At 52.9% G+C, this 20,054-nt stretch overlaps 1 protein-coding gene across 1 annotated transcript; it reads right to left on the bottom strand.

The window, feature by feature from the left end:
• Positions 1-1,536: 1,536 nt before the first annotated feature.
• Positions 1,537-13,989, bottom strand: mpz (myelin protein zero). The gene is made up of 6 exons (XM_059642793.1): positions 13,695-13,989; positions 10,477-10,643; positions 9,461-9,674; positions 6,615-6,762; positions 4,398-4,446; positions 1,537-3,073 (listed from the first exon to the last, which is right to left on the bottom strand). Exons 1-6 carry the CDS (start codon positions 13,753-13,755, stop codon positions 2,975-2,977), a joined length of 738 nt encoding a protein of 245 aa, XP_059498776.1. The 5' UTR covers positions 13,756-13,989; the 3' UTR covers positions 1,537-2,974.
• Between the last annotated feature and the right edge of the window lie 6,065 nt (positions 13,990-20,054).

Raw genomic sequence — 20,054 nt, 5'->3', positions numbered from 1 at the left:
CCGAGTGTGGGTCTAACTGAGGGATACAGGGACCGGAACTGTGCATGGTGCTCCGAGTATGGGTCTGACTGAGGGATACGGGGACCGGAACTGTGCACAGTGCTCCGAGTGTGGGTCTGACTGAGGGATACGGGGACCAGAACTGTGCACGGTGCTCCGAGTGTGGGTCTAACTGAGGAATACGGGGACCAGAACTGTGCACGGTGCTCCGAGTGTGGGCCTAACTGAGGGATACGGGGACCGGAACTGTGCACGGTGCTCCGAGTGTGGGTCTAACTGAGGGATACGGGGACCGGAACTGTGCACGGTGCTCCGAGTATGGGTCTGACTGAGGGATACGGGGACCGGAACTGTGCACAGTGCTCCGAGTGTGGGTCTGACTGAGGGATACGGGGACCGGAACTGTGCACGGTGCTCCGAGTGTGGGTCTCACTGAGGGATACGGGGACCGGAACTGTGGACGGTGCTCCGAGTGTGGGTCTAACTGAAGGATACGGGGACCAGAACTGTGCACGGTGCTCCGAGTGTGGGTCTAACTGAGGGATACGGGGACCGGAACTGTGCACGGTGCTCCGAGTGTGGGTCTGACTGAGGGATACAGGGACCGGAACTGTGCACGGTGCTCCGAGTGTGGGTCTGACTGAGGGATACGGGGACCGGAACTGTGCACAGTGCTCCAAGTGTGGGTCTGACTGAGGGATACGGGGACCGGAACTGTGCACGGTGCTCCGAGTGTGGGTCTCACTGAGGGATACGGGGACCGGAACTGTGGACGGTGCTCCGAGTGTGGGTCTAACTGAAGGATACGGGGACCAGAACTGTGCACGGTGCTCCGAGTGTGGGTCTAACTGAGGGATACGGGGACCGGAACTGTGCACGGTGCTCCGAGTGTGGGTCTGACTGAGGGATACAGGGACCGGAACTGTGCACGGTGCTCCGAGTGTGGGTCTGACTGAGGGATACGGGGACCAGAACTGTGCACGGCGCTCCGAGTGTGGGTCTGACTGAGGGATACGGGGACCAGAACTGTGCACGGTGCACGGAGTGTGGGTCTGACTGAGGGATACGGGGAGCAGAACTGTGCACGGTGCTCCGAGTGTGGGTCTGACTGAGGGATACGGGGACCAGAACTGTGCACGGCGCTCCGAGTGTGGGTCTGACTGAGGGATACGGGGACCAGAACTGTGCACGGTGCTCCGAGTGTGGGTCTGACTGAGGGATACGGGGAGCAGAACTGTGCACGGTGCTCCGAGTGTGGGTCTGACTGAGAGATACGGGGACCGGAACTGTGCACGGTGCTCCGAGTGTGGGTCTAACTCAGTACTCGTTCAGCTGGTACTCCTCCCCATCCTGGATTTGTGTCTTTGCCGACAGTACTGACCGAAGTCTCTCTCACGCCTGCTCCCTGTTCCCCCCACCAAAGTACACACACACACACACAGACACACACACACACACACACACACACACACAGACACAGACACACACACACTCTCTCACACAGACACACACACACAGACACACACACACGCGCAGTCAGCACCCATTACAGATCTTTAATGTTTAATCGTGAGAAAAGTGTTTTTAAATTCGTGTTACATCACAAAGACAGGTTCTCTCGTTTTATTTAAGACTCGTAGCTAGTGCGAAGCTTCAACACGGTACAGAATTAGACTCCTTTGTGCTGCTTTGTTTTGATGTTAATATTCCATTAATAGTGGATAATGTCCACGCGTGGGTTAATTCCCGATTTGACCTCGCGACGGGACCTGTGGAGTGCGCCGGTACTGGCCATCACTGGGAGCGACGGGGGAGGTGGTGGTGGGGAGGGTGGGCTGATGGGTGAAGTGACGGTGAGTTCTGGAGGCCCCCTCTTAATGACCTGACAGGGCATGGGTTCTGGCCAACACACAGCGACTGAGCCGTCAGGGGCTCGGATTTCGTAGGAGGGTCTTGGGCTGGTTTGTGCGCCAGCCCCAGCCCTGCTCCAATTTGCCCAGGCCTGGAGCCCACCCCCCCCCCCCGCTTTCCACTCCTCCCTCCTTACCCACTCACCAGTGCAGTGCGGCTGAAGAGGAAGACCAGGGCGGATTCCTCCCACACACCCCCACCCATCCCTACCCCCCTGCAACTCCTCTTCTTCCTCCCCAACGCCCCGGGGCCAGGTGGAGTGGAAAAGGACTCGGGGAGTTGACGGGGGGAGGGGGTAGTTGGTCATGGGGATGGTGGGGGGGTTGGTGGAGATGGGCTATTGATTTTCTTCCCCCTCCCCCCAACTCACTGTTTTCCTCCCCGTGACCTTCACCCACCTCCGCCTGGGATCACGCCACCTGCCATCCTGGCGTGATCCCAGATCCACCGGCTCCCCCCACCCCCTCATCGCCATCTAACCCCCCCCCATCACTTTCCACACTGATCGATGGAGAACACAGTCACGTTTCAGGCTGGAAAATGGCCTTGGAGCAGTGAGTGATGGCGGAGGGGGGGGGGGGGTGGTTGTGATAATCAGAGGGGAAGTGGGGGGGCAGGATAACTGAGGAGGAGTGGGGGGGGTGCGCAAGCAGAGCTGTAGCCTTTTGGGCTGAAGGTGCTCAGCAATTAAAGGGCTGCAGCATGACCAATGGAAGCGGGGGGCGGTGGGCAGGCACCTCTGTGGGACCAGACTGGGCCAATATCGGTGCCATTGTCGGTAGAGAGGGGAGGGGAGTGCGGGGGGTGTGTCAGTGTGTGGCCGGGGTTGGGGAGGGGCAGTTTCGGCAGCAGAGCGAGGGAAGGAAGGACAGAACAGAGTGGGTCACTTGGCGCTGGAGCCCCTCTTCCACTTGGTATTGTGCTGGCCACTTGGGAGGTCCTTTGGCTCTGTGTCGCTGCCCGTGTCGGAATCAGTCAGTGTCATCTCAATGGTCATGAGGACCCGCGGAGCACCGGCAGTGCCCCCACTCGCTGCCCGGGGTGCCCGCGGTAAGGCTGACCGCTATTTCTTGTCCCGTTTGGACTCGGAGAGTTTAGTTTTCTTGTCGCTGCCTCCTTTCCCACTCTTGCTCTGGTCCAGGGTGGCGTACAGCACAGGACCCTGCGCGGGGAGACACAGACACGGAGGAACCGGGAGGTAGCTTGGGAGTGGCACCATGCTGGAGGCTGGCTAGACCACTAACCGAAACCCCCAGAACCACCCAACTCCCCCCAACAAACCCCACACACTGTCTCTCCATCTATCTCTCTCTCTCCCCCTTCCACCCCAACAAACCCCACACTCACTCACTCACACACTCTCCCTCTCCCTCTCCCCCTCTGAACAAACCCCTCACTCACACACTCTCTCTCTCTCCCTCTCTCTCTCCCCCTCCGAACAAACTCCACACTCTTGGCTCTCTTTCACTCTCTTCCCCCCTCCCCATTATCAAACCCCATATTCTGTCTCCCTCCCTCTCTCCCTCCCCCTCCAACAAGCCCCACACTCTCTATCTCTCTCCCCCTCCAACAAGCCCCACACTCTCTCTCTCTCTCTCCCCCTCCAACAAGCCCCACATTCTCTCTCTCTCTCCCCCCCACAACAAGCCCCACACCCACTGTCTCTCTCTCTCTCTCTCTCCCCCTCCAACAAGCCCCACACTCTCTCTCTCCCCCCCAACAAGCCCCACTCTCTCTCTATACCCCCACCCCACCAACAACCAGGGAGGACTAGCAACTGACCGATCCCCTCCCCCATTGAGTTCCTTGCTTCCCAATCCCATTCCCCTTCCAATCCTGTTTCCATCTTTATTGCCCCCGGTTCCCCTTCCTGTCCAATCCAACGCCCCTACCCTTAAGATGCCGCTCCCCTCCAAATCGCCTCCTGCTCCAATTCACTTTCGCACTGCCTTGACCCTCCAATCTCCCATCCTTCCAATCCCTCCCCTCGACTCTAATCCCTCTGGTGCATCCAACCCAGTTCCAAACTGCACCCCTCTTTGATTCCCTTCAACCCCCATCTGCCTTCTTTCCAATTCTCACCCCTCCCCAACATCTCCAAATGCGCTCTGACCACACCCCCACCCACAACTCCCTCAGGTCTCCCACCTTTCCAACCCACTTCCATTCCAAACCCACTCCCTTATTGACGCCCCCACCCCCACCCCAAGTCTCTTCCCCTCCCATTTCCATCCCCTGCATTCCTAACGCAGTGTCAGTTCTGGTCATTCAAATCCCCATCTTCCCCCCGCCCCCACCCCCGACCCAACCCCTGACCACTTCCCATGGTATGACGACCTCTCCTTCCCTTCCCCCACCCCCTGTCGAGCTGTGTCGGCGGACACGAGGCGAGCCTGACCGTGTGTCCGACCGTGCCCCAGGGGAGGCCAGCGCTATCCCGTGCGGACTCAGTACGGCCCCTTCCTCCCCGAGGATTTCACACTTACTTTGCTGACGGTCCCTGCTTTACCACTGGCCTTGCCTCGTTCAGCGGCACTGCAGAACACAGAACGAGCGACACGCAGGGTCAGACCCATCGCAGGGCACTACTTATACACACACAGGAGAAGGTACGCCCCGGGAGGGAGTTACAGACTGGAATCTAATCGAGGGGTTCAGGGTGGGTTATATACAGAATAACAGATACCCCGGGAGGGAGTTACAGACTGGAATCTAATCGAGGGGTTCAGGGTGTGTTATGTCCAGAATAACAGATACCCCGGGAAGGAGTTACAGACTCGAATCTAATCGAGGGGTTCAGCGTGGGTGATATACAGAATAACAGATACCCCGGGAGGGAGTTACAGACTGGAATCTAATCGAGGGGTTCAGGGTGGGTTATATACAGAATAACAGATACCCCGGGAGGGAGTTACAGACTGGAATCTAATCGACGGGTTCAGGGTGGGTTATATACAGAATAACAGATACCCGGGAGGGAGTTACAGACTGGAATCTAATCGAGGGGTTCAGGGTGGGTTATATACAGAATAACAGATACCCCGGGAGGGAGTTACAGACTGGATCTAATCAAGGGGTTCAGGGTGGGTTATATACAGAATAACAGATACCCCGGGAGGGAGTTACAGACTGGAATCTAACCGAGGGGTTCAGGGTGGGTTATATACAGAATAACAGATACCCCGGGAGGGAGTTACAGACTGGAATCTAACCGAGGGGTTCAGGGTGGGTTATATACAGAATAACAGATACCCCGGGAGGGAGTTACAGACTGTATCTAATCAAGGGGTTCAGGGTGGGTTATATACAGAATAACAGATACCCTGGGAGGGAGTTACAGACTGGAATCTAAATGAGGGGTTCAGGGTGGGTTATATACAGAATAACAGATACCCCGGGAGGGAGTTACAGACTGGAATCTAATCGAGGGGTTCAGGGTGGGTTATATACAGAATAACAGATACCCCGGGAGGGAGTTACAGACTGGAATCTAATGGAGGGGTTCAGGGTGGGTTATATACAGAATAACAGATACTCCGGGAGGGAGTTACAGACTGGAATCTAACCGAGGGGTTCAGGGTGGGTTATATACAGAATAACAGATACCCCGGGAGGGAGTTACAGACTGGAATCTAACCGAGGGGTTCAGGGTGGGTTATATACAGAATAACAGATACCCTGGTAGGGAGTTACAGACTGGAATCTAAATGAGGGGTTCAGGGTGTGTTATATACAGAATAACAGATACCCCGGGAGGGAGTTACAGACTGGAATCTAACCGAGGGGTTCAGGGTGGGTTATGTACAGAATAACAGATACCCTGGTAGGGAGTTACAGACTGGAATCTAAATGAGGGGTTCAGGGTGTGTTATATACAGAATAACAGATACCCCGGGAGGGAGTTACAGACTGGAATCTAACCGAGGGGTTCAGGGTGGGTTATGTACAGAAATTATATAGAATAACAGATACCCGGTTTATATATTACAGTAATGGATACCCAATTTATTCTCTGTTTCCATTCCTTCTTTCTCTCCTGGTGTGTCTGCCTCTCAACCTCTACCTTTCTATGGCTCACTTTCAGTGTCTGTTTATCTTACTTTTTATATGTCTTCAGATTTTTCTCTTCCCTGTGTCTTTCCATCTTTCTTTCATGATGTCCTTCTGTTTCTTCCTGTCTGTTGTCTTTCACTCTGCCTCTCCATCTCCCCTGTGTGTCTGTCATTCATGAACACTCCAAATGTATGTCTCTATCTTCTCAACTCTCTCTTTATTTCACTTCCTTTCTCCAACCCTGCCCCGATACGTTCTCTCTATTTCTGTATCTCTCATATCCCATCTGTCTCACTTTCTTTGAATGTCTCTATATCTGTACCTCTGAGCCCCTTTCTTCCCTCTCTCAGTCTCTTCTCTCTTACTGTGTTTCTCTCTCTCTTTCACATACTCGCTTCCCAATCTGTCTCCCTCACAGTCTCGCCTTCTCACATATTGTGTTCCCTCGGTCTATCCTGATCTGTTTATTTCCCTCTCTCGCATGCTTTCTTCCCTTGGGTTCTGTCTGTCTGTCTGTGTCTCTCTCTCTCTCTCTGACTCTCAGTCTCTCTCTGTCTCTCTGGGTCTCTCTGTCTCTGTCTTTCTGTATCTGTCTGTGTGTGTGTGTCTCTCTGTCTGTCTCTCTCCCTGTCTCTGTCTCCCTGACTCACCTGGCTCCTTTGAAGAAAATGGTCTCACTCCTAGCCCGCCTTCTGACGATGTACCGGAAAAGATATAAACCACCGACAACCAGCAGAATGATGCCCAGGAAGGTACCAATGATTGCTCCTGACACGACTCCAGCACCAACAGGGGGAACTGTGGGCACACAATGGTTCAAAGTCAGGCGCCCCGTCAGCACTGACCCTCCGTCAGTGCCCGCTCCCTCAGCACTGACCCTCCGACAGTGCGGACCTCCCTCAGCACTGATCCTCTGACAGTGCGGCGCTCCCTCAGCACTGACCCTCCGACAGCGCCCACTCCCTCAGCACTGACCGTCCGACAGTGCCCGATCCCTCAGCACTGACCCTCCGACAGTGCCTGCTCCCTCAGTGCTGACCCTCCGACAGTGCCCGGTCCCTCAGCACTGACCCTCCGACAGTTCTGCTCCCTCAGCACTGATCCTCTGACAGTGCGGCGCTCCCTCAGCACTGACCCTCCGACAGCGCCCTCTCCCTCAGCACTGACCGTCCGACAGTGCCCACTCCCTCAGCACTGACCCTCCGACAGTGCCCGCACCCTCAGCACTGACCCTCCGACAGTGCCCGCACCCTCAGCACTGACCCTCCGACAGTGCCCACTCCCTCAGCACTGACCCTCTGACAGTGCGGCGCTCCCTCAGCACTGACCCTCCAACAGTGCCCACTCCCTCAGCACTGACCCTCCGACAGTGCCCGCACCCTCAGCACTGACCGTCCGACAGTGCCCACTCCCTCAGCACTGACCCTCCGACAGTGCCCGCACCCTCAGCACTGACCCTCCGACAGTGCCCGCACCCTCAGCACTGACCCTCCGACAGTGCCCACTCCCTCAGCACTGACCCTCTGACAGTGCGGCGCTCCCTCAGCACTGACCCTCCAACAGTGCCCACTCCCTCAGCACTGACCCTCCGACAGTGCCCGCACCCTCAGCACTGACCCTCCGACAGTGCCCACTCCTTCAGCACTGACCCTCCGACAGTGCGGCGCTCCCTCAGCACTGATCCTCCGACAGTGCCCGATCCCTCAGCACTGATCCTCCGACAGTGCCCGATCCCTCAGCACTGACCCTCCGACAGTGCCTGCTCCCTCAGTGCTGACCCTCCGACAGTGCCCACTCCCTTAGTACAGACCCTCCGACAGTGCCCACTCCCTCGGCACTGACCCTCAGACAGTGTGGACCTCCCTCAGCACTGACCCTCCGACAGTGCGGCGCTCCCTCAGCACTGACCCTCCGACAGTGCGGCGCTCCCTCAGCACTGACCCTCCGACAGTGCCCACTCCCTCAGCACTGACACTCCGACAGTGCGGCGCTCCCTCAGCACTGACCCTCCGACAGTGCGGCACTCCCTCAGTACAGACCCTCCGACAGTGCGGCGCTCCCTCTGCACTGACCCTCCGACAGTGCGACGCTCCCTCAGCACTGACCCTCCGACAGTGCGGCGCTCCCTCAGCACTGACCCTCTGACAGTGCGGCGCTCCCTCAGCACTGACACTCCAACAGTGCCCACTCCCTCAGCACTGACACTCCGACAGTGCGGCGCTCCCTCAGCACTGACCCTCCGACAGTGCCCACTCCCTCAGCACTGACACTCCGACAGTGCGGCGCTCCCTCAGCACTGACCCTCCAACAGTGCGACGCTCCCTCAGCACTGACCCTCCGACAGTGCGGCGCTCCCTCAGCACTGACCCTCCGACAGTGCGACGCTCCCTCAGCACTGACCCTCCGACAGTGCGGCACACCCTCAGCACTGACCCTCCGACAGTGCGACGCTCCCTCAGCACTGACCCTCCGACAGTGCGGCACACCCTCAGCACTGACCCTCTGACAGTGCGGCACTCCCTCAGTACAGACCCTCCGGCAGTGCGACGCTCCCTCAGCACTGACCCTCCGACAGTGCGACGCTCCCTCAGCACTGACCCTCCGACAGTGCGGCGCTCCCTCAGCACTGACCCTCCGACAGTGCCCACTCCCTCAGCACTGACCCTCCGACAGTGCGGCGCTCCCTCTGCACTGACCCTCCGGCAGCGCGGCGCTCCCTCAGCACTGACCCTCTGACAGTGCGGCGCTCCCTCTGCACTGACCCTCCGACAGTGCCTGCTCCCTCAATACTGAACCATACACACTCATATTTGCTCACTCACTCACTCTACTACTAATACTGACTCTCTTACCCTCACAGTGACTCGCTGACACTACCTCTTGGACTCACTCACACTCTCACACTGGCCCTCACGCTTCCTGACTCTCACACACTTTCACACTCACATGCAACCATACTCACACTGACACACACACTCATTCATCTTCACTCCCTCACACTGACTGTCTCATTCTAATGCTCACACCCTCATACTGATTCTCTCAAACTCAGTTAGTTCCATACACACAGACTCACTCTCACTCGCTGTTGCACTGTCTCCGAAATACTCCCTTGCACACTTACACCGACACACTCAGATATTCTCACACACACACACTGTCTCTGTCACACTGACTCATGCTCATACTCTTAACTCCCACACTGTCTGACACAAGCACACATGCGCACTTTCATGATAACAGTCACACACACTGACCTGCACGCACACACGCTTGCTCTGTCTGACTGGCTTATTCACACTCACACTCACAATCACTCACATTGACTCATGCACACTCACTCGTAATCAATGCTTACTCACACTCACATTGACCCCCACACACACACACTCACCTCCTCAGTCTGACTCTCACATTCAATCACTCTCAGTCTCACACTTACACCATCACACACACATTTTCTCACACTGTTCCGCACACACATACAGACACTTACTCCTGTCGTAAACAGTGAGATGAACATCAGAGGAAGTGCCCACGACATCTGGGGGGTTTTTGACATCACAGGTGAAGGTTCCATTGTCGATATAATCGAGATTGCGGATCACGATGGAGCCGTCCTGTTTGGAGATATCCCCGACCCATTCAACTCGGTTGCGGAACTGACCCCATTTCTCGATATAAGGGACTCCGTTTCCGTAATGAAAGATCTGAAAGGATAGAGCAGACTGTGAGAAGAGAGAGCACCCAGAAACGTCCTCCGCACTGTTCCCAACACCAAACCGCCCATCAAACACTCCCAGGGACAGCACGGGGTTAGATACAGAGTAAAGCTCCCTCTACACTATCCCCCCCATCAAACACTCCCAGGGACAGCATGGGGTTAGATACAGAATAAAGCTCTCTCTACACAGACCCCCATCAAACACTCCCAGGGACAGCACAGGGTTAGGTACAGAGTAAAGCGCCCTCTACACTGTCCCCCATCAAACACTCCCAGGGACAGCACGGGGTTAAATACAACGTAAAGCTTTCTCTACACTGTCGCCCCCATCAAACACTCCCAGGACAGGGACAGCATGGGGTTAGATACAGAGTAAAGCTCCCTCTACACTGTTCCCCCCCCCATCTAACATTCCCAGAACAGGGACAGCATCTTGTTGGATACAGAGTAAAGCTCCCTCTACACTGTCCCCCCCATCTAACACTCCCAGGACAGGGACAGCATGGGGTTGGATACAGAGTAAAGCTCCCTCTACACTGTCCCCCCATCAAACACACCCAGGACAGAGGCAGTACGGGGTTGGATACAGAGTAAAGCTTCCTCTACACTATCCCCCCATCAAACACTCCCAAGAGAGGGATAGCATGGGGTTAAATACAGCGTAAAGCTCTCTCTACACTGTCCCCCCTCCCTCCCAATCAGACAGGGACAGCAGGGGGTTAGGTGCGGAGTACAGCTCCCCAGTTTCGAAGCCGGAGCCGGTGACGACATGGTGAGGGGGTGCTTACCGAGATGATGTCCCGGGAGTTATCCGGACGGAAGCGCCAGGAGAGGGTGGTGAGATCTGACACATACTCGCTCGACCAGAAGCCACAGTACAGTGTCACGTCTGATCCCACTCGCTTGTGGAGGTTATGGTGCGTTGAGACCGAGATTCCCTCTGAGGACCGGATCACTGCGGGAGAAAACACACACACACAGATAAATACAACACACACACACAGATAAATACAACACACACACACAGATAAATACAACACATACAGATAAATACAACACACACAGATAAATACAACAAACACACAGATAAATACAACAAACACACAGATAAATACAACACACACAGATAAATACAACACACACACAGATAAATGCAACACACACACACAGATAAATACAACACACACAGATAAATACAACACACACAGATAAATACAACACACACAGATAAATACAACACATACAGATAAATACAACACATACAGATAAATACAACACACACACAGATAAATACAACACACAGATAAATACAACACACACAGATAAATACAACACACACACATAAATACAACACACACAGATAAATACAACACACACAGATAAATACAACACATACAGATAAATACAACACACACAGATAAATACAACACACACAGATAAATACAACACACACACAGATAAATACAACATACACACAGATAAATACAACACACAGATAAATACAACACACACACATAAATACAACACATTCAGATAAATACAACACACAGATAAATACAACACACACACAGATAAATACAACTCACATAAATACAACACACACAGATAAATACAACACACACAGATAAATACAACACATACAGATAAATACAACACACACACAGATAAATACAACACACACAGATAAATACAACACACACAGATAAATACAACACACACAGATAAATACAACACACACACAGATAAATACAACACACACAGATAAATACAACACAGATACATACACACACACAAGGGAGAAAGAGACAGGGAGCACCATCAGAAAATAGCTCAGGTCGGTTTCAACTGCCCAAAGTCCAGCACCCAAACACACCCTCATTCAACCGGAGGTAACAAGGTGTGGAGCTAGATGAACACAGCAGGACAAGCAGTTTTTCTGAAGAAGGGCCGAGACCCTTCGTCAGCCTTCCTGCTGCTCTGATGCTGCTTGGCCTGCTGTGTTCATCCAGCTGTACACCTTGTTATCTCAGATTCCCCGGCATCTGCAGTTCGTACTGTCTCCCTCATGAAACCTGCGCGACTTCAGTCAGATTGGAGAGACCTGAGCGTGACAGGGAAAGCACAGTGGGGGAGACAGCAGGGAGAATTCCCCCTTTCAATAGGCACCCTGACAGAGAGAGACTCCCTCTTTCAACAGGGGCGCAATTCCCAGGACATTTAAATACGGAGTAAAGGTCTCTCTACAGTGTTCCCCCGATCAAACACTCCGAGGGACAGCACGGGGTTAGATACAGAGTAAAGCTCTCTCTACACTGTCCCCCATCAAACACTCCCAAAGACACGGACAGCACGGGGTTAGATACAGAGTAAAGCTCTCTCTACACTGTCCCCCATCAAACACTCCCAAAGACACGGACAGCACGGGGTTAGATACAGAGTAAAGCTCTCTCTACACTGTCCCCCATCAAACACTCCCAAAGACACGGACAGCACGGGGTTAGATACAGAGTAAAGCTCTCTCTACACTGTCCCCCATCAAACACTCCCAAAGACACGGACAGCACGGGGTTAGATACAGAGTAAAGCTCTCTCTGCACTGTCCCCCGTCAAACACTTCCAGGGGCAGCACGGTGTTAGACACACAGTAAAGCTCTCTCTACGCTGCGCTCCCCGCCCCGCATCAGGCAATCCCAGGGCAGGGACAGCACGGGGCTAGAAGTGGAAGAATGGCCCTCTCTCTCTCCCTCTGAGTCTTGCGCTGAATTTGCAGAAAGAGCCATTTCAGCTCTTGGACAATGTCAGATTCCAGCCTCCAACGCCCTGATGGTCCAATCCCACAGGAACGCATTCCTGCTTCAGATTCGCGAGGGAAGGGAATTCCGTGGGAATTGGAATGGAGAAGATCTCGGTTGATGTGCTGACCTCTGACCCCGTTAGGGTGCAACAAATCGCTGATCAAAACAACGATCCCAAATCTCCAACTGACCCACAGGAAAACTGGGCAAATTCTCACTCGCCCCCTGAAACACTTTCTAATTACCCCCTCCCCATTTACACACAGCGGGCAGCCTGTTCCCCTATCACAGGGGGATTAACCCCCTCACACACCCCCTCCCCATTTACACACAGCGGGCAGCCTGTTCCCCTATCACAGGGGGATTAACCCCCTCACACACCCCCTCCCCATTTACACACAGCGGGCAGCCTGTTCCCCTATCACAGGGGGATTAACCCCCTCACACACCCCCTCCCCATTTACACACACCGGGCAGTCTGTTCCCCTATCGGAGGGGGATTAACCCTCTCACACACCCCCTCCCCATTTACACACACCGGGCAGTCTGTTCCCGTATCGGAGGGGGATTAACCCCCTCACACACCCCCTCCCCATTTACACACACCGGGCAGTCTGTTCCCCTATCGGAGGGGGATTAACCCCCTCACACACCCCCTCCCCATTTACACACCCCGGGCAGTCTGTTCCCCTATCGGAGGGAGATTAACCCCCTCACACACCCCCTCCCCATTTACACACACCGGGCAGTCTGTTCCCCTATCGGAGGGGGATTAACCCCCTCACACACCCCCTCCCCATTTACACACACCGGGCAGTCTGTTCCCCTATCGGAGGGGGATTAACCCCCTCACACACCCCCTCCCCATTTACACACACCGGGCACTCTGTTCCCCTATCGGAGGGGGATTAACCCCCTCACACACCCCCTCCCCATTTACACACACCGGGCAGTCTGTTCCCCTATCGGAGGGGGATTAACCCCCTCACACACCCCCTCCCCATTTACACACACCGGGCAGTCTGTTCCCCTATCGGAGGGGGATTAACCCCCTCACACACCCCCTCCCCATTTACACACACCGGGCAGTCTGTTCCCCTATCGGAGGGGGATTAACCCCCTCCCCATTTACACACACCGGGCAGTCTGTTCCCCTCTAGGAGGGGGATTAATTCTCTCCCTGGTTCTGCCAGCTGGCCTGTATTGCTTACCAGAGAGTGTGTACAGTAGTGAACAGCAGAGAAGGACATTAGACTTCTTTTTCTGATGCATGTTTTCCTTGGAAAGTGAGAAGAGGCTCTAAATCGTTAAAATGGGCTTTCCTGTCCAGGACACTTTGACTGTGCTGGACCTTGGTTCCTGGACTTGTCCTCCCTGGCTTCCACACTCCCTCTCTTCCTTCGACTTCACGTACCCTCACCCGAGCTCCGAGTTGCTCACTCTGCTGCTTTTAAGGTGCGCTGCCCATGATGCCCCTCCATTCGGGCGGGGAAGGGGAGGGTACTGGCACTGGGTTAGGGTTAGGCTCTGTGGATAACGGGGTGGGGGGAGGGTTTGGTTGACACAGGCGAAGGCGGGACCTTGAGCATATGTTCACCCCCCCACCCTGGGGACAGAGAGCCAGTGTGTGGTTGTGGAGAGGGATCGGGAGCGATCGCAGAGTGCTTTGGGTACAATGGGGGGACATTGTTCCCTGATGGCAGCGTGCCCATGCAGCAAGAGTGCCACTCACACAGACACACACACACTCAGGCTGGTATCCAGCAATTGTTCAGTCAGACAAAAGGTGCACTTGTGCAGCCAGCCTAGAGCACGGGGGAGATGGCACTGCCAGCCGGTCGGCAGAGATAGCTCCTTATGTCATCACTTAACCCACTCTGCCCAGAGCCCTCTCCTCGCACACCTCAGCCCTCAGGAAGCAAATATAATAACCCCACTCCCTCCACTAACACCACGCCAGCCTGTTGACAACACCATTCCAACACACTGTAAGAGGAAAGAATTAGGTAACGCAATCTTATCGAGGGCTTCAGGGTGGGTTATATACAGAATAACAGATACCCCGGGAGGGAGTTACAGACTGGAATCTAATCGAGGGGTTCAGGGTGGGTTATATACAGAATAACAGATACCCCGGGAGGGAGTTACAGACTGGAATCTAACCGAGGGGTTCAGGGTGTGTTATATACAGAATAACAGATACCCCGGGAGGGAGTTACAGACTGGAATCTAACCGAGGGGTTCAGGGTGTGTTATATACAGAATAACAGATACCCCGGGAGGGAGTTACAGACTGGAATCTCATCGAGGGGTTCAGGGTGGGTTATATACAGAATAACAGATACCCCGGGAGGGAGTTACAGACTGGAATCTAATCAAGGGGTTCAGGGTGGGTTATATACAGAATAACAGATACCCCGGGAGGGAGTTACAGACTGGAATCTAATCGAGGGGTTCAGGGTGGGTTATATACAGAATAACAGATACCCCGGGAGGGAGTTACAGACTGGAATCTGATCGAGGGGCTCAGGGTGGGTTATATACAGAATAACAGATACCCCGGGAGGGAGTTACAGACGGGAATCTAACCGAGGGGTTCAGGGTGGGTTATGTACAGAATAACAGATACCCCGGGAGGGAGTTACAGACTGGAATCTAACTGAGGGGTTCAGGGTGGGTTATATACAGAATAACAGATACCCCGGGAGGGAGTTACAGACTGGAATCTAATCGAGGGGTTCAGGGTGGGTTATATACAGAATAACAGATACCCCGGGAGGGAGTTACAGACTGGAATCTTATCGAGGGCTTCAGGGTGGGTTATATACAGAATAACAGATACCCCGGGAGGGAGTTACAGACTGGAATCTAATCGAGGGGTTCAGGGTGTGTTATATACAGAATAACAGATACCCCGGGAGGGAGTTACAGACTGGAATCTAATCGAGTGGTTCAGGGTGTGTTATATACAGAATAACAGATACCCCGGGAGGGAGTTACAGACTGGAATCTGATCGAGGGGTTCAGGGTGTGTTATATACAGAATAACAGATACCCTGGGAGGGAGTTACAGACTGGAATCTGATCGAGGGGTTCAGGGTGGGTTATATACAGAATAACAGATACCCCGGGAGGGAGTTACAGACTGGAATCTAACCGAGGGGTTCAGGGTGGGTTATATACAGAATAACAGATACCCCGGGGGGGAGTTACAGACTGGAATCTCATCGAGGGGTTCAGGGTGGGTTATATACAGAATAACAGATACCCCGGGAGGGAGTTACAGACTGGAATCTAACCGAGGGGTTCAGGGTGGGTTATATACAGAATAACAGATACCCCGGGAGGGAGTTACAGACTGGAATCTAATCGAGGGGTTCAGGGTGGGTTATATACAGAATAACAGATACCCCGGGAGGGAGTTACAGACTGGAATCTAATCGAGGGGTTCAGGGTGTGTTATATACAGAATAACAGATACCCCGGGAGGGAGTTAAAGACTGGAATCTAACCGAGGGGTTCAGGGTGTGTTATATACAGAATAACAGATACCCCGGGAGGGAGTTACAGACTGGAATCTCATCGAGGGGTTCAGGGTGGGTTATATACAGAATAACAGATACCCCGGGAGGGAGTTACAGACTGGAATCTCATCGAGGGGTTCAGGGTGTGTTATATACAGAATAACAGATACCCCGGGAGGGAGTTACAGACTGGAATCTAACCGAGGGGTTCAGGGTGTGTTATATACAGAATAACAGATACCCCGGGAGGGAGTTACAGACTGGAATCTCATCGAGGGGTTCAGGGTGGGTTATATACAGAATAACAGATACCCCGGGAGGGAGTTACAGACTGGAATCTAATCGGGGGGTTCAGGGTGTGTTATATACAGAATAACAGATACCCCGGGAGGGAGTTACAGACTGGAATCGAACCGAGGGGTTCAGGGTGGGTTATATACAGAATAACTTATACCCCGGGAGGGAGTTACAGACTGGAATCTAACCGAGGGGATCAGGGTGGGTTATATACAGAATAACAGATACCCCGGGAGGGAGTTACAGACGGGAATCTAACCGAGGGCTTCAGGGTGGGTTATGTACAGAATAACAGATGCCCCGGGAGGGAGTTACAGACTGGAATCTAACTGAGGGTTTCAGGGTGGGTTATGTACAGAATAACAGATACCCCGGGAGGGAGTTACAGACTGGAATCTAATCGAGGGGTTCAGGGTGTGTTATATACAGAATAACAGATACCCCGGGAGGGAGTTACAGACTGGAATCTGATCGAGTGGTTCAGGGTGTGTTATATACAGAATAACAGATACCCCGGGAGGGAGTTACAGACTGGAATCTGATCGAGTGGTTCAGGGTGTGTTATATACAGAATAACAGATACCCCGGGAGGGAGTTACAGACTGGAATCTGATCGAGGGGTTCAGGGTGTGTTATATACAGAATAACAGATACCCTGGGAGGGAGTTACAGACTGGAATCTGATCGAGGGGTTCAGGGTGGGTTATATACAGAGTAACAGATACCCTGGGAGGGAGTTACAGACTGGAATCTAACCGAGGGGTTCAGGGTGGGTTATATACAGAATAACAGATACCCCGGGAGGGAGTTACAGACTGGAATCTAATCGAGGGGTTCAGGGTGTGTTATATACAGAATAACAGATACCCCGGGAGGGAGTTACAGACTGGAATCTAATCGAGGGGGTTCAGGGTGTGTTATATACAGAATAACAGATACCCCGGGAGGGAGTTACAGACTGGAATTCAATCGAGGGGATCAGGGTGTGTTATATACAGAATAACAGATACCCCGGGAGGGAGTTACAGACTGGATTCTAATGGAGGGGTTCAGGGTGTGTTATATACAGAATAACAGATCCCCCGGGAGGGAGTTACAGACTGGAATTCAATCGAGGGGATCAGGGTGTGTTATATACAGAATAACAGATACCCCGGGATGGAGTTACAGACTGGAATCTAATCGAGGGGTTCAGGGTGTGTTATATACAGAATAACAGATACCCCGGGAGGGAGTTACAGACTGGAATCTCATCGAGGGGTTCAGGGTGGGTTATATACAGAATAACAGATACCCCGGGGGGGAGTTACAGACTGGAATCTCATCGAGGGGTTCAGGGTGGGTTATATACAGAATAACAGATACCCCGGGAGGGAGTTACAGACTGGAATCTAACCGAGGGGTTCAGGGTGGGTTATATACAGAATAACAGATACCCCGGGAGGGAGTTACAGACTGGAATCTAACCGAGGGGTTCAGGGTGTGTTATATACAGAATAACAGATACCCCGGGAGGGAGTTACAGACTGGAATCTAATCGAGGGGTTCAGGGTGTGTTATATACAGAATAACAGATACCCCGGGAGGGAGTTACAGACTGGAATCTCATCGAGGGGTTCAGGGTGGGTTATATACAGAATAACAGATACCCCGGGAGGGAGTTACAGACTGGAATCTAATCGGGGGGTTCAGGGTGTGTTATATACAGAATAACAGATACCCCGGGAGGGAGTTACAGACTGGAATCTAATCGAGGGGTTCAGGGTGGGTTATATACAGAATAACTTATACCCCGGGAGGGAGTTACAGACTGGAATCTAACCGAGGGGCTCAGGGTGGGTTATATACAGAATAACAGATACCCCGGGAGGGAGTTACAGACGGGAATCTAACCGAGGGGTTCAGGGTGGGTTATGTACAGAATAACAGATACCCCGGGAGGGAGTTACAGACTGTAATCTAATCGAGGGGTTCAGGGTGGGTTATGTACAGAATAACAGATACCCCGGGAGGGAGTTACAGACTGGAATCTAATCGAGGGGTTCAGGGTGTGTTATATACAGAATAACAGATACCCCGGGAGGGAGTTACAGACTGTAATCTAATCGAGGGGTTCAGGGTGGGTTATGTACAGAATAACAGATACCCCGGGAGGGAGTTACAGACTGTAATCTAATCGAGGGGTTCAGGGTGGGTTATATACAGAATAACAGATACCCCGGGAGGGAGTTACAGACTGGATTCTAACCGAGGGGTTCAGGGTGTGTTATATACAGAATAACAGATACCCCGGGAGGGAGTTACAGACTGTAATCTAATCGAGGGGTTCAGGGTGGGTTATGTACAGAATAACAGATACCCCGGGAGGGAGTTACAGACTGGAATCTAACCGAGGGGTTCAGGGTGGGTTATATACAGAATAACAGATACCCCGGGAGGGAGTTACAGACTGGAATCTAATCGAGGGGTTCAGGGTGTGTTATATACAGAATAACAGATACCCCGGGAGGGAGTTACAGACTGGAATCTATCGAGGGGTTCAGGATGGGTTATATACAGAATAACAGATACCCCGGGAGGGAGTTACAGACTGGAATCTAACCGAGGGGTTCAGGGTGTGTTATATACAGAATAACAGATACCCCGGGAGGGAGTTACAGCCTGGAATCTAATCGAGGTGTTCAGAGTGGTTTTTGAATGGAATAACAGATACCTGAATGATGTGTAGAGTCATACACCACATGAACAAACCCTTTGCTCCAACCTGTCCTTCCTAACCATCATCCAAAACTAATCAAGGCCCATCTGCCTGCGCTTGGCCCATGACCCTCAAACCTTTGCTATCTTTGTCCCTCTGGAATTGTCTTTTGAGCTCAGCAACTGTATCATCATCCATCAAGTCATCTGGAAGCTTACTCTCCTCACAAACTGATGCCTGTGTTCAAATAATTGCTCCTCGTGTCTTTTTTGAATCTTTGTCCACTCGCAAATGTGCTCCCCTCGTCTTTAAATCCCACACACAATGGAAAAAATGCCTGTCATTCACCTTATCTGCACCACTGCTGTTTTATGACCCTTTATCAGGTCACTGCTCAACACCCTACACTTCAGTGAACAGTCCCAGCCTGTCAAACTTCTCCTCATCACTCAAACCCTCCATTCCCAACCACCGGTAAAACCCTCTTAGGTCTCTGCTCTGCTCCGTATGCAGTCCCTAGAGCACCCCATGTTCCTGGTACCTAGCATCGGTGGCCCTGGTATTGAATGTTTGCGCCCTGACCTCTCACTGAACCTCTTCACTGTGCCCCAACTGCAGTTTCCTCTCTCTCTGTCTCTCTGTCTAAGCTGCTTCTACACACTCCTCGAAACCTTGCTGTTTGACTGAGAGTTTTCTCAACTGTTCCTCGTCCCTTTCCTGCCGCTTGTTTTTGAAGTCTCTTGGCCGCCTTTTGCCATGTGCTGGGCGCTCTGTCAATGCAATGTTCTCGTGAGCTTGTGTGCGCCGTTCCGTTGCATTTAAAACATTTGCTCCGTTGGAGCTTGTGCTCGGGATTCACGCCCTCCTTGAACAATGAACACTCTCTCCCATTGTTCACCGACTGGAGTTCTGTACGATTTCCCCGCCTCGAGAGCCCTTCCACTGGCACCACTTTGCCCATGTGGGATATGGGACCACATTGCTACTGGCATTGCCCAATGGTGAGGGACAGAATCTCCACTGAACCACATCTCCTTCGCTTACCTTTCTCC

This window comes from Stegostoma tigrinum, chromosome 46 (genome assembly GCF_030684315.1).
Source record: "Stegostoma tigrinum isolate sSteTig4 chromosome 46, sSteTig4.hap1, whole genome shotgun sequence".
NCBI lineage: Eukaryota > Metazoa > Chordata > Chondrichthyes > Orectolobiformes > Stegostomatidae > Stegostoma > Stegostoma tigrinum.
The sequence above is the reverse complement of the archived record's forward strand: the minus strand, read 5'-3'. Positions and strand labels throughout refer to the sequence as shown.

What these genes read in the sequence shown, in the direction of transcription:
- mpz (XM_059642793.1), bottom strand. Translation starts at nt 13,755, where the DNA reads ATGCATCAGAAAAAGAAGTCTAATGTCCTTCTCTGCTGTTCACTACTG. An exon ending in ACTACTGTACACACTCTCTG is followed by an intron (nt 10,644 to 13,694) that starts GTAAGCAATACA and finishes TTTCTCCCGCAG; the next exon opens with TGATCCGGTCCTCAGAGGGA. An exon ending in ATTTTCTTCAAAGGAGCCAG is followed by an intron (nt 4,447 to 6,614) that starts GTGAGTCAGGGA and finishes TGTGTTCTGCAG; the next exon opens with TGCCGCTGAACGAGGCAAGG.